The 15,282-nt window shown below is 42.4% G+C and overlaps 1 protein-coding gene across 1 annotated transcript in view; it reads right to left on the bottom strand.

Moving 5' to 3' along the window:
* Positions 1-342: 342 nt before the first annotated feature.
* LOC138638538 (saxiphilin-like) overlaps positions 343-15,282 on the bottom strand; it is a 117,327-nt gene continuing 102,387 nt past the window's right edge. The window contains exons 17-20 of the mRNA XM_069727918.1: positions 7,939-8,003; positions 5,423-5,607; positions 1,608-1,809; positions 343-816 (exon numbers count right to left, since the gene is read on the bottom strand). Coding sequence (XP_069584019.1) covers positions 785-816; positions 1,608-1,809; positions 5,423-5,607; positions 7,939-8,003 — 484 coding nt within the window. The 3' untranslated portion in view covers positions 343-784. The remainder of the gene's footprint in view (positions 817-1,607; positions 1,810-5,422; positions 5,608-7,938; positions 8,004-15,282) is intronic.

Genomic DNA, 15,282 nt, shown 5'->3' with positions numbered 1-15,282 from the left:
ACAGATTCTCAGTAGGAATTTTTATTGGGCAATATTCTTTTTAATGCACAGTGACAGTGCACTCCCTTGCCTGCTCTGATGAGAAGTGACAAGCCGGCAAGAGAGGGCACTGTTAGTGTGCTTTGTAAGGAGAAAACCTGATGAGCAGAGATCAGACCAGCCCTTGAAAGTGAAGTTACTGATAATGCTTCATTTCAGGGCGTGGGAGGAGATGGCTGCAGTGGATGTAGCTTCTGCCGTTTGATGACGTCTCGTTTGAGTATCCAAGCATTCACTAAGGATTTTCAAAAGAAGCATCATCAAAGAATAAGTAGGTGAAAAAAATAAAATCAAAGCAGTTCGAGTAGTGAGGGAATCCTAGAAATGTTTTTAATTAAAGTATATCAGAAAAAATGATTAGATTATACCATTAAATAGAGAGACTTTTAAGATTAAAATAAATGTTAGTTTCGGATTTCTGGAAATTCTTCTTTATTCTACTTGGTACTTCCATTCTTATACTGTGCATGTTTTGGCTATTTTAAGCCCTGTAATATATCTGATTTATTTGCACTGCATCTTAATTTGTAACTCTGTGGTCTCAGCAATCAGTCATTGGTTGTTGCCTGTTTTTCATCTGTTTTAATTAAATATGTTCTGAATAAAGCAAACTATAAATCTTTTTTGATAATTATTGTATTATGACTGCAAAAACTGAAAATAGTAAAATGGAGAGATAAAATCAGCAAACATAACAAGAATAATGGCATCTCAATGACCAGGTGCCCATTACTAAGTCTTCTCATCAGTGATGGAACGAGCAAGCAGAGGCCAAAGCTGTAGATACAAAAGAAAATGAAAATTACTATTTTATATAACAGGAAAGATATATATCTTGGTACAGTGTTAGCCAGTGGATAGAAAAATATTTAGAATTGAGAGTCCTCAGTGGTTGGTACTTTTTAATGGCTAACTGAAAAGATGGGAACAAATTGCAAGCTTTCCAGACTACTCAGATCCTTTCATCAGGCAAAGACTAATAGAAATTCTGAAGAGTCACATATTTATGCACAACAGGGCACAGAAAAATGCCTTAGATAATGCAGGTGATGTGAAGCAGAACCACTATGATGTGAGTGATTAACAGTTATGTCCATAAATATTGGGACAGTCTATGAATTGTTGCCATCTTTTCAGTTAGCCATTAAAAGGTATCAACCACTGAGGACTCTCAATTCTAAATATTTTTCTATTTTATATAAAACAATTGCATGTACAGTAGTAGAAATATAAAAGATGACCTCCCCTTATGTACCTTCTCAGGACTGCTGATTTATGGTTTCGGACAGATCCAAACAGATCTTACTAATTGTCCTTCCCATTTTCCCTACATCTGCAGCATCTATTGGATATGCCATAGGTATGTGATTAGAGGGATATATATGGAGTATGATATATGGAGCCAGCCCAGAGAGGTCCTCAGCCATTTCCACTTTTTACTCACTATGACAGAAAGTGGTGACTTCCTTACGGGGAACTGTAAATTCATGATGTCTCATACATGGTTGTTCAGACCTTTTAATATTTCCATATAAGAGGAAGTAAAGTACCTGATTCAGAATATGTACCTGATTTTGGTAAGCAGTCGTTGTCTCTGAGCAAATGTTTGTGAAAGGGTTTGCCGAAATAATCATCCATAATATCTCTATCCAGCATCCGGTCAAACTCAACCAAGCATTGTGTGCGATCACTGAAGAGGAGGTTCTGGCCATAACTGGAAGAAAACATCTGAAATATGTCCTTCTGGGATCCTGTCCGTCCATAGAGAGACTAAAGGAAAGTAAATATTGGGATTAGAAATCCAACTTTAGCACATATATCTGTAGAAGAGCTCGCTGACACGAGCATATAACACGGCCGAGCGCTAAGCGATGTTTTATCGCATAGCACTTGGACCAGTGTTATTCTGTGGGGCAGCTCAGATCTGCCATTTTATTCTCATGCTAATTTGGCATGAGAGAACAATTGTAGCACGCTTGGAGTGCATATGATTTTCGGATCGCAATCTCCCATTCAAGTCTATGGGTGCGTGTAAAATTAATTTCTTCATCTTCATCGGACCTTTGCTGTGATTCTCTCATGCGAGAGAATCGGATCTCACCAAAGTGACACTTGGATCCAACTCTGACAGAGTTTGACCTGAGTGTGATTAACATAATCTGCCAGATTCTCTTGCACGAGAAAACATATGCTGGTGTGACACCGGCCTAAATCTGTATATTACATCCCAACTAGTCATAGACAGGACATGTAAACATGGGCAGCACGGTGGCTCAGTGTTTAGCACTGTTGCTTTGCAGCGCTGGGGCCCTGGGTTCAAATCTCACCAAGTACAACATCTGTAAGGAGATCGTATGTTCTCCCCGTGTTTGGGTGAGTTTCCTCCCACACTCCAAAGACGCAGTGATAGGAAATCTAGATTGTGAGCCCCACTGGGGACAGTGCCGATAATGTCTGTACAGCGTTGCAGAATAAGATGGCGCTATATAAGTAAAGCATAATAAACAAATAATGATGATAGGCAATGATATTAAAGACCACTTGCCTAACATTGTGTTGGTCCCCACTGTTCCACACAAACAGTGGACTGCATAAGACCAATGAAGGTATCCTGTGGATTATGGCTCCAAGAACCCTCTTCCTGGTTAACCCTTTCACCTTCCTTGACCACTTCTTCCATTTTTCCGAGGTTTGTCCAAAAGTGTGAGTCTCAGACAAACGCAAGAAGTGAGAGTGCAGCAGCCATTAGCTCCCACTGATTGGCTGCAGGGCTCACGTGGAACAAGAATGTCACTCTATCTCCGATGCAAACATCACTGCAACTGCCCTGGGATTGGTGGTGAGTATATGTTGTTTTTATTTTATACGGGAGACTGCTTTATTTAAAAAGCAGTTGTCCAGGTAGTAGACAACCCCTTTAATCAGACAACACAGCAACCTGTTAATATGCACATACCACTTTGATTTCACCTTGTAAAACCACCTATAAAGGGGTATAACTATAGATAGTACAGTCACATCCAGGCTTAAGTGCCTAGGCTGACCAAAGGTTACTAGGACACAAAAGCAGAGGTAGTATTAGGCCTTGTTATAGCGTTTCTGACCTCTAACTAGACAAACTATTTATTGTGCAGCATAACAACAGGCCACAGCCTATAACACTGCAATGTCAGACAATATATAGATAGAAATATTTGTGGTTTGTGTAAACTGTTTATACAGAAAAAAAGTATAATGATATAACACTAAGATGTCACCAATACATCAATACACCAATACAATGTTCACATTGGTCTTGCGCCTCTTGTGCCTCATCACAAATCTTACTCTAGTTGTGGACTGAAGTAAGGTTTCTGGTGTAAGTAACACAACAGCTCATCATTTTGGAGGAGTTGGGTGAAACTGGTGATAAAACTTCAGTAAAAGCTAAAATTTTGCCCAACTCAACACAAATTTTATGATCTTTCAAAGCATTTTTGGCATAATTGCTTTGCTGAATCAGGGCCAATGTGTCTTAGGCCGGTTTCCCACGTCCTGATATTTCCAGTACCGAAAAAAATGGTACCGGAGATATCCGTGTCCGTGTGTGTAACACATGCAGTATACGTGAGGCAAACATGCGCCACCCGTGTGCCGCATCAGTACCAGACAGCCACCGGGGAAGAAACGTTACAGTAAGCGCTGTTCCCCAGCAGCAGGTGCTGAAGACAGCTCTCATCATTCTCCCCTGCTCTGCCGTCGATTGCCGCAAGCAGAGGAGAATGATGAGTTATTTTAAAGTCAGAATGATGACAGCAGGTGGGGGTATTTGGGACTCTTACTCCCATCATCTGACACTTGCTGCTGCTAATAACAGTGACAGCAGGAGCTGATGATCGGGGTATCCCTCAGCCGCCGCCTGCAATATAACAAAATAAAATCTTATAGACACTTCTCCATTACTAAGCTGTAGGCTTGATGTCACCTGACAATACAAAGGTGACATCAACCCTACAAATATGAACCCCATTTGTCACCATTGCAGGGCAAGTGGGAAGAGCCGGGCAAAGTGCCAGAATTGGCGCATCTTATAGATGCACCTTTTCTGGGCAGCTGCGGGCTGCTGTTTTTTAGGCAGGGGGTGGCTATATCAATGGCCCTTTACCAGCCTGGTTATCGAGAATAGAGGGATCCCAATGCTGTTTTTTTAATAATTTAAATAAATAATTTTAAAAAACGGCGTGGGGTCCCCCCGACTTTTGACAACCAGTCTTGCTAAAGCTCACAGCTGGAGGATGGTATTTTCAATTAAAGGACTCTGGCTGTGTCTTTATTTACATATAACTATACGATTAGTAAAGGATAGATGTCTTATAGACACCTCTCCATTACTAAGCCGTGGGCTTGATGTCACCTGACAATACAAAGGTGACATCAATCCCACAAATACGAACCCCACTTGCCACCACTACTGGACAAGTGGGAAGAGCTGGGCAAAGCGCAAGAATTGGCGCATCTAATAGATGTGCCTTTTCTGGGCAGCAGCGGGCTACTGTTTTTAGGCTGGGGGCCTTTATTAATAGCATAGAATATCAGACTCCAGCTGTGAGCTTTAGCAAGGCTGGTTGTCAAAAATCGGGGGAACCCCATGCCGTGGGGACCCCGCTAGTCTTGATAACCAACCTTGGAGAAGCTGACAGCTGAGGGTTGCAGCCCCCAGCTGTGAGTTTTGCCTGGTTGGTTAAAGAAAATAAGGGGGAACCCACACCAGGATTTTCATTCATTTATTTTGTTATATCGCAGGCGACGGCTGAGGGATACCCAGATCATCCGCTCCTGCTCTCACTGTTATTAGCGGCAGCAAGTGTCGGATGATGGGAGTAAGAGTCCCAAAAGACCCCACCTGCTGTCATTGTTCTGACTTTAATATAACTCTCATCATTCTCTTCTGCTCACACTGGTCTTCAGCACCTGGTGGTGGGGATCAGCACTTACTGTAACGCTTCTTCCCTGGTGGCTGTCCGTGAGGTACTGATGTGGCACACGGATGGCATCCGCGTGCGGTACGTGTTTACAAGGATCCATTGACTTGAATGGGTCCATGTGATCCATGCAGCTGCACAAAAACGGACACATCGATGTGTGGATCACTTTGACACACAGTCCATGAAAAAACACAGATATGTGCACAGACCCATTCATTTGAATGGGTTTACGTGTGTCAGTGTCTCAGGTACGGGTAAAAACTCACCACACTTACTGGAGACACTGACGTGTGAAAGAAGCCTTATTATGTTTGTGAGAGAAAACAATGCCATGTCGTGATACAAATTACAAATTTTCACCACGATGAAATCCGTTTCTGCACTTATTGGCTCGGCACGCAGCCATATAAGTCACTTACTTGCTGATTTTGTATAATTCTTACAACATCTTTAACACTCTCCGGTCTGGTGATGGCAATTTGATTGGCGATGCCCGAAAGTTTACATTTTTTGTAGTCGTTGACAGGAGCACGAGATCCATCAGGACATAACAACTCAAAATCTGTAGATTTTAAATCCTTCGCCCAAAGTGCCGGATTTTTACCTGAAGGACAAATAACATCATTTGTATACACTATCCAGTAATAATCAGAGCCACCCTCATTAGTCAGGTTCAGAATTGGGTATATATTATTTGAAAATAACACAATTGAGCGCTCCATGGAGACACTGATAAGGGGACATACAGTACAGACCAAAAGTTTGGACACACCTTCTCATTTAAAGATTTTTCTGTGTTTTCATGACTATGAAAATTGTACATTCACACTGAAGGCATCAAAACTATGATTTAATACATGTGGAATTATATACTTAACAAAAAAGTGTGAAACAACTGAAATTATGTCTTATATTCTATGTTCTTCAAAGTAGCCACCTTTTGCTTTGATGATTGCTTTGCACACTCTTGGCATTCCCTTGATGAGCTTCAAGAGGTAGTCACCGGGAATGGTTTTCATTTCACAGGTGTGCCCTAACAGGTTTAATAAGTGGGATTTCTTGCCATCTAAATGGTGTTGGGACCATCAGTTGTGTTGTGCAGAAGTCTGGTGGATACACAGCTGATAGAATTTGTATTATGGCAAGAAAAAAGCAGCTAAGTAAAGAAAAACGAGTGGCCATCATTACTTTAAGAAATGAAGGTCAGTCAGTCCGAAAAATTGGGAAAACTTTGAAATTGTCCCCAAGTGCAGTGGCAAAAACCATGAAGCGCTACAAAGAAACTGGCTCACATGAGGACCGCCCCAGGAAAGGAAGACCAAGCGTCACCTCTGCTTCTGAGGATAAGTTTATCAGCTCAGATTAGAGACCAGGTCAATGCCACACAGAGTTCTAGCAGCAGACACATCTCTTTAACAACTGTTAAGAGGAGACTTTGTGCAGCAGGCCTTCAATAGCTGCTAGGAAACCACTGCTAAGGACAGGCAACAAGCAGAAGAGACTTGTTTGGGCTAAAGAACACAAGGAATGGACATTAGACCAGTGGAAATCTGTGCTTTGGTCTGATGAATCCAAATTTGAGATCTTTGGTTCCAACCACCGTGTCTTTGTGCGACGCAGAAAAGGTGAACAGATGGACTCTACATGCCAGGTTCCCACCGTGAAGTATGGAGGAAGAGGTGTGATGGTGTGGGGGTGCTTTGCTGGAGAGTGGAGACACTGTTTGGGATTTATTCAACATTGAAGGCATACTGAACCAGCATGGCTACCACAGCATCTTGCAGCGGCATTCTATTCCATCCTGTTTGCGTTTAGTTGGACCATCATTTATTTTTTAACAGGACAAACACACCTCCAGGCTGTGTAAGGGCTCTTTGTTCAAGAAGGAGAGTGATGGGGTGCTATGCCAGATGACCTGGCCTCCACAGTCACCAGACCTGAACCCAATCAAGATGGTTTGGGGTGAGCTGGACCGCAGAGTGAAGACAAAAGGGCCAACAAGTGCAAAGCATCTCTGGGAACTCCTTCAAGATTGTTGGAAGACCATTCCCGGTGACTACCTCTTGAAGCTCATCAAGAGAATGCCAAGAGTGTGCAAAATATTTAGAATTGAGAGTCCTCAGTGGTTGATACCTTTTAATGGCTAACTGAAAAGATGGTAACAAATTGCAAGCTTTCGAGACTACACAGGTCTCTTCATCAGGCAGAGCAGAGTGTGCAAAGCAGTCATCAAAGCAAAAGGTGGCTACTTTGAAGAACCTAGAATATAAGACATATTTTCAGTTGTTTAACACTTTTTTGCTAAGTATATAATTCCACATGTGTTAATTCATAGTTTTGATGCCTTCAGTGTGAAGTTACAATTTTCATAGTCATGAAAATACAGAAAAATCTTTAAATGAGAAGGTGTGTCCAAACCTTTGGTCTGTACTGTATGACCTTACAATAAAGACATCAGGGAAATTTGGATATGTATCCATTGTATAAGAAGTGATCCTTTACCTAAGAAATAAATAATTCACAAAGGAACCTGCTAATGACCGTTGTTTTCTGTTTCTCACTATATACAGAATTTCTGCTTGTTGTCAAGGAATAGAATATTAAAACATTCATTTATCAACTTAGGATAGGGGTTTTCATTCTAAATGTAAAGAATAATGTTTCATTCATTCACAGCTATCAGAAATCTTTAAATGTGATGAGAAATTGAAATACAAAGTGCATAAGACAGCTGCAAACACTTTAATTAAACAATCAAAAATATTAAATATCACTGGTAGAGATATTATATGCAGACCTTTAATTTGGGGGAATTTTGAGGTGTGGGGTGAGAGGGGGGTCATCCAGCAATCTGATCTGGTGTATAAGGGCAGCTCTACTGACCCCATTGCTTAACATGACCGTGAGGATCGGTGTCAGATACTTCTTCTCTTACCGTCAGTGTTTTCAAATATAGCCGTGTGCGGCACAAATGCCACATCTCCCTTCTCCACCAGACACCTAAAATCAAAGGGAAAAGTTTAGCTGAGTGGAAGTAAAATAGATGTAAGTTACTTGGTGGTCCGTGATCAATAAATCCCTGCTTCCCTTGTGTGGTTTGTACATGGTAACAGATAATGGAGGAAAACCTATTTCAGGAAGGTTGGAAGTGGTTTTCGACAGTGGTTACCCACAGTTGCTTCCGCCTCATCATGTTCACCTTCTAGAACATCAGACATTCGATATTTACTTTTTTAAATTAATTTTAATTTTTCAATTTGCGGAGTAAATTTGTAAACTCAAAAAGAAATGTTCACTGCACACTCAGTTGGTGAAGTAATAATAATAATCTTTATTTTTATATAGGGCTAACATATTCCGCAGGTTGCATACAGTAGAAGGAGAAGTGATGAAGCTTTCCTTATAAAGGTTCATATATGAAAACTTGTTCCTTGATTGTGACAATACGTTATTGACGTATCGATATGTGGAATCTTTACCAAAACTGTCAGTAGGAAAAATGAAATATAATTAAAGTTAGCAAAGTACCGATCAAAGTTATGACGCAGGGCAAACAAGTGAGAAAACATATATATATATATATATATATATATAATGTAAAAAAATAAAAAAGTGATATAAACGTGTATACATATACTGTATTTACACATTAAGGGTATGTGCACACGTCAGGATTTCTGGCAGAAATATTCCTGACAAAAAACGGACATTTCTGCCAGAAATCCGCATGCGTTTTTTTCACGTTTTTGGTGCGTTTTTGCGCGGTTTTGATGTGTTTTTGATGCGTTTTTTTTTTCTTTTTTTTTCCAAATGCATAGAATAGTGGGGAAAATGCGAAAAAAGCGCAAAATTAATGAACATGCTGCTTTTTTACCGCGATGCGGTTTTATCGCACTTTTATCGCGAAAAAACGTGAAAAAAACGTGAAAAAACCTGAACGTGTGCACATAGCCTTAATGTAGTGTAACTGGAAAGTCCATGATCTGCCAAGACAATTCAGTACAAATGGTGGTAGGTCTATTTGGGAAAGAAGCCCTAGAAATTAGCAAGGAAGTAGAGTACTTACAGGAATATATAAGGATTTTATCCCTAGTACTTCATTCCACATTTTCCTTTTTGGTGACATTTATTACACTTAGCTATGTGGGACCATTATGGGCTCTACTGTAGCACCCTGTTATGCAAAAAGCTACAGGAACATTTATTGAAGATGAGCTCATGTACACAAATTACTTATTTAAATCATTTGCCACTTGCTGGCATTGCTGTATTGACAACATCTTTTGCATATGGAATGGCTCCATTGAATGGCTCCATTGAATCTTTACTTACTTTTGTCTCCTCAATTAATAATGCTAGACCAGGTCTTCAATTCACCTTACACCCCACACTTTCTTGACACCATCATCAAAGACGAATGTGGGCATCTCACTTCTGATTTATGCACAAAACTGACAGATACAAACATCCTGTTGTACTATTCCAGCTGTCACGCTAGAACAACTTAAGGCCTTACAATTTGAGTTTTATTTCATTCCATTAAAAGGGAAAGGTGTTGTCCAGACAGGTTAAAAAGAATCCAAAATCCAACATCCTAACGCGTTTCTGGCAGTAGCACTTAGTCATAGAATATCCTACGACTAAGGGCTCCAGCCAGAAACGCATTAGAATGTTGGATTCTTTTTAACGTGTCTAGACAACACCTTTCCCTTTTAATGGAATGAAACAAAAATAAAATTGTATTCATATTCAGCCTATGGATAATTGTTCCCTTTATTGCTTTAAATTTTTCCGATTGTCAAAGGACTTGGATCCTGGCTGCACTTTTGAGAAGCACCCATCCATAGGCTCATTTCCTAACTTGCACTTTATTCTTTTAAAAAGTCCTTACCTCACTCCCAATTCCAGAGGGTAACCAAGATGCTTACTGACCCCTCACTTCTGAACACAAGACTCACAGACCTGGCAGAGAAATTCGAAAAGAGAGGCTACCCAAAGAAACTACTGAACCCGAACTTGAACACACCACTCAACAACCATATGACAACACCAACAGAATCCCCCCAGTACATACCCATCATTCTATCGTTCCATCTATCCAACACATCATCGGTAAACATAGGCCACTCCTTGGCAGGGCCTACCGATAGAACCCCAAATTTCAGGTTTCTTCCATAATGTGTCTCCAGAGACAATGGAGCATCACCTAGTCAGAGCGAACATTGATAGTCTTAAGCGCCAACCATGCCAACAATTCCTAGGCAAACAATCAAATAAATAAGGCAGCACACTGCGGCGCTAAAACATGCAAACATGAAACATGAAAATTGAACTGCATTACTGCACTAGAAATATGAAAAAATGAGAGCGTTTAGTGCATAAACTGGCCAATTGATGTGTACCTGGTAGCCACATTAGGGCATCTCTCGTATACCAGGTCCTCCACTTTCCTTTCCTCGCTGAGAATAAACGTCTCCATCTGAATGGGTACCTGTGAAACCTCTTCTGAGACTAAATTTCTCTCTCTGTGGAGGGGTAATGGACTTGCTGCGATTAAAACACCTGTGGCTGGCTATTCCTAGGCAGCACAAGATCTGGCACTTTTTCCTATCTACATTGCCTCAGCTGTTCTACCATTATATAATGTGACCACATTTCCCATAACCGGTAAAAAGATGCTTCACTTGCGATAGCAATTTTGTATTTTACTTGATCAAATGCCCTTGTGAAATTTTGTACATTGAGGAATACTCAAATCATAGGGACCGCATTTCAAGCCAAAAATCAAGAATATGTTGCAGTAAAACGTGGCTCCCACTACTGGCGAACTTTAAAAAAGCATTCCCATCAAAATTTTCTTTGCACAAAACGTGAGTCACTGCAAAAGTCTATGGCAGAGAAGAGGAGCAGAGCAGCTGGGTCAGAAGTTGAAGAGGGAATAAGTCCTGCAGGGACAAGATACTTCCTGTTTCTATATAAAGATTTAAATTCATTTAAATTAACTAAGTGTTCCCTCACCATGTCACTGTTTATGGATAGAGTGGATTCTTTTATTTCTTCGATGGCACCTGAAGATCAGTTGATGTTACATTTACTTTCTTAGAGAACACAGATGCAAAATAAGAATTTAAAAGTTCGGCCTTCTAAACATCATTGTTGACCACTGCATTACAGCATGGATACAGTCATAAACAAATCTGCACCTTTAAATTGCAAAGACAGCTGTCAATCAGTGCCGGGTGTGCATACAGTGGCCACTCACTGTATAATGATATATATAACCAAAAAAGGGGGAAGTACCAACCAAATATTAAAAATTATATATTTTATTTATAACAATTTTAAAATACAAACAGTCGTAAAGAGAAATGGGGACAAGGCAGAGTAGCCCCAAAGCAATCTTCATGTACATTAAATAAATATATATACCAAAAGAAATTAATAAATAAATGCTCATGCATCAGCAGGTTCTGGATTGGTAATGCATATAAACACCATAAACTAGTAGATGTGTATATATTTATACATATGTAGGTGTCAGTATAGCTCCTATGATAGCAAGTCCCATATGGATGAAGTGTGTAAGGCTACAATAAGTGTGCTAAGGAAATTTCCTATAGCTACACAGAAAAGAGCTAATAAAGTGACAGTGCACATGGCCGAACAAATGATGCAAAGTAAGAGTGCTTAGTGCAATACAAAAGATCAAGTTCTTGCCACAATGGTCCATAGCCAAAGGTAAGGGGGACTACAAAAAAATGAATGACCACAAAATATAAAAAAATATGCGGGACAGCTAGCCTGGTAGGGCATTAGCCACAATCATACATAGGACTGCAAGTTATACCCCAGAGTTGGACATAATACGGCTGGATGGCAAATGCAGTGCTGAATGCACAAAGATATTAGTGCGTTGCCAGTGAAAATCTAAGCCTCACTAATGAGAGAGGAGCTGCAGATGTAACATGAACAACCATATAATTACCTGCTGGAAAGGGGATTGCTGTGGAGAGGAAAACCCCACTGTATAATGAGCGGGGACTGAAGCTGCGTCAGCTGCTTTCACACATCAGTTTTTTTCATTCCAGCTGATTACGGCTCTTTTCAGAAAAACCGGAACCGGCAAAAATAAAAACCGGAACCGGTTTTTCCCCATTGACTTGTATTAGCGCCGGATTGTGCCGGATGGCCTAGCGTTCCTTTTATTTTTTTCCGGATCTGGCAAACATTTCGATTCTGGCATCTGGAAAAAACGTCTACTGTAACGTTTTTTGTCTGCGGCGAAAAAGCCGGAAGGGCCGGATCCGGCTCTTCCGGCTTTTCGCAACAATGCATGTCTATGGATGCCGGAATGCGGCCTGGTCCAGTTTTTTCATCTGATCATGCTCAGAACCTATAGGTCTGCCCCCAGGACACACATATAAAAGAATGCCATTGAGGCCCTCACTCATTTCCAGCTTTCCAGCAAGAGAGCCAACACCCTGCAACACCCTGCCTTCCAGCAAGAGCCTGCTTGCCTTCCAGCAAGAGCCAGCCTGCCTTCCAGCAAGAGAGCCAACACCCTGCAACACCCTGCCTTCCAGCAAGAGCCTGCTTGCCTTCCAGCAAGCGCCTGCCTGACTTCCAGCAAGAGCCTGCTTACCTTCCAGCAAGAGCCTTGCCACACCCTGCCTTCCAGCAAGAACCTGCCTGCCTTCCAGCAAGAGCCTGCCTGCCTTTCAGCAAGAGCCTGCCTGCCTTCCAGCAAGAGCCTGCCTGCCTTCCAGCAAGAGCCTGCCTGCCTTCCAGCAAGAGCCTTGCCACACCCTGCCTTCCAGCAAGAGCCTTGCCTGCCTGCCAGCAGTAGCCTTGCCTGCCTGCCTTCCAGCAAGAGCCTTTCCGCACCCTGCCTTCCAGCAAGAGCCTTGCCTGCCTGCTTGCCAGCAGTAGCCTTGCCTGCCTGCATTCCAACAAGAGCCTAGCCTGCCTGCCTTCCAGCAAGAGCCTAGCCGGCCTGCCTGCCAGCAAGAGCCTAGCCGGCCTGCCTGCCAGCAAGAGCCTATCTGCCATCAGCCATGTCTTCTTCTGGGAGCCCTCCCTCGTCTTCTTCTGGGAGCCCTCCCTCTAGTCGGCAGCGCATTGAGGTGAATATATCTTTTGTACATAATTTCTCACTCAAGCTCTCTCGCGCTCTCTCTGTGTCTTGCTCTCTCTCTCTGTCTAGCTCTCTGTCTAGCTCTCTCTCTGTCTAGCTCTCTCTCTTTGTCTAGCTCTCTCTCTTTGTCTAGCTCTCTCTCTCTTTGTCTAGCTCTCTCTCTCTTTGTCTAGCTCTCTCTCTCTTTGTCTAGCTCACTCTCTCTTTGTCTAGAGTATGTATATATATATATATATATATATATATATATATGTATATATATATACTCCATCTTTCATTTTTGTAGGAAGCTGCTGCTGCAGAAGAGGTGCTTCCGGAAGAAGACCGAAGGGGTGGAGAAAGATCTGGAGCGGGATCACAATTGGTATGTTTCCTTCATGCATCGCGGAACCACAAACCACAAACCACACACTACACCCAACACATAAAAACAAAAGATTACAGAAAGAACAATGCACACAACACATAGAAACAGATCATTGAACACAGTGCACAACATGAACAGAATGATCATTATAGATATCAAAATGTACACAACACATAAAAAGGCAAACTACAAGCACATAATTGTTATGTTTTTCTTAGATTTCGGATTCTGTTTCTCCATCAAGAGGTCCTCCGAGTGGCTCCCAGGGTCGTTGGCGTGAGAGTTGTGGCGGCCGTCATCGTGTAAGCATCTTTTTTTTAGGGGGGGGTATTTTCTTTGTTTTGAATCTATTTTTATTTTTTTGGGCCTTTTTTATAACAGGCTTCACAGCGTGCTTCTGATTCGGACGGTGAGGAGGTCGGCCTTAATATTGACCTCATCGATCTGATCCGAGAAAGGGAGCCGCTGTGGAACATGGGTGACCGCCGCCATGCTGATGTCATAGTGACCCATCGACTCTGGGAACAAGTATGCCAACAGCTAATTGAGAGGTAGGAGGACCTCGATGTTCAGGCCCAGACTCAAGAACGTAAGTACACACAGTTCAGTTATGTTGATGCATTCAAAGGATTGTATCTTAACCAATTTGTGTTTCTCCTTTTTTACAGGTGAGAGGATTGTGAAGCGGTGGCGGTCTATCAGGGATCGCTAAGAAGGAGTTCAACAAAGATGCGGGCCCAGAGTGGTTCTGGAGGATGCAGGAGCAGATACAAGTATGCCCAAGCTCTGTCGTTCCTCAGGTCAACGATGGTGACTCGAAGATAAATATCACCCACCACATGTAATAAGCAATGTTTTACATGTCTAACCCTCTTTTGTTGTTTCAGGAAGGGCCATGCAATTTCAGAATATTAATTCTTTTTTTTTTTCTTTGTTCCACAGCACTGTCGGGAGCACTCGGGAGCCTGCAGCTGCGTTGAATGCTTCTGGGGCGATCCCTCAGGAGTCCGCCACCGAGGGACACTTCAACAGTCCCAGCCCCTCTGCACCTTCACACTCTGCACCTTCCCACTCTGCACCTTCCCAGCCTTTCCACCCATCTGATCCCTTGGTCCCATCCACCAGCGCTGGAGCATCCTGTCCGGTTCAATTGCATGAATCTGCTGGAGGATATAGCTTTTCTTGCACCCCACACCTCTGCTGCTGGCACCTCTAGTACACCTGTGGCTTCGGGGCGCCAGCGGCAGAGGGGTCAGGTACAGAGCTATGGACCCGAGTTCTTGCACCTGAACGCATCATTTCAGAACTGTCACAAAGTTTTGTCCAAGCAAATGGCTGCAGGTTTCAATTTAATAAATAAAAGCATACTCGAGTTGCATACACTTCTGCTAACGATGCGTTCAGAGGCAAGTCAGTCACCGAACCACACTTTTTTCCGGTCGGTACTCGAGCAAATGGAGAAGCTATCTACTGATCAGCATATGCAAGTAATGGAAGCCTGCCAGTCTACTCTAGCGCTCATTGCCTCCAAAGCCACCACGCTTGCCACCCCTCCTGCACCTGCCCCCTTCAGCCACTGTCCATCACTACAGCCACTACCATCCTCCTGACCCTTACCAGCAACGTGCCCGAGCCCCGTCCCACCAACCTTCGCCATTACCCACATCGTGACCGTGCCCCATCCCAACATCCAGACCACTACCAGCATCCCGCCCATGCCCCTTTCCACCATCCAAACCAGTATGAACATCCCTCCCCATACCAGTTTCCAACAACTT

This window comes from Ranitomeya imitator, chromosome 5 (genome assembly GCF_032444005.1).
Source record: "Ranitomeya imitator isolate aRanImi1 chromosome 5, aRanImi1.pri, whole genome shotgun sequence".
Taxonomy (NCBI): domain Eukaryota; kingdom Metazoa; phylum Chordata; class Amphibia; order Anura; family Dendrobatidae; genus Ranitomeya; species Ranitomeya imitator.
Note: the sequence above shows the minus strand (reverse complement) of the source record. Positions and strands in the feature narration are given on the sequence as shown.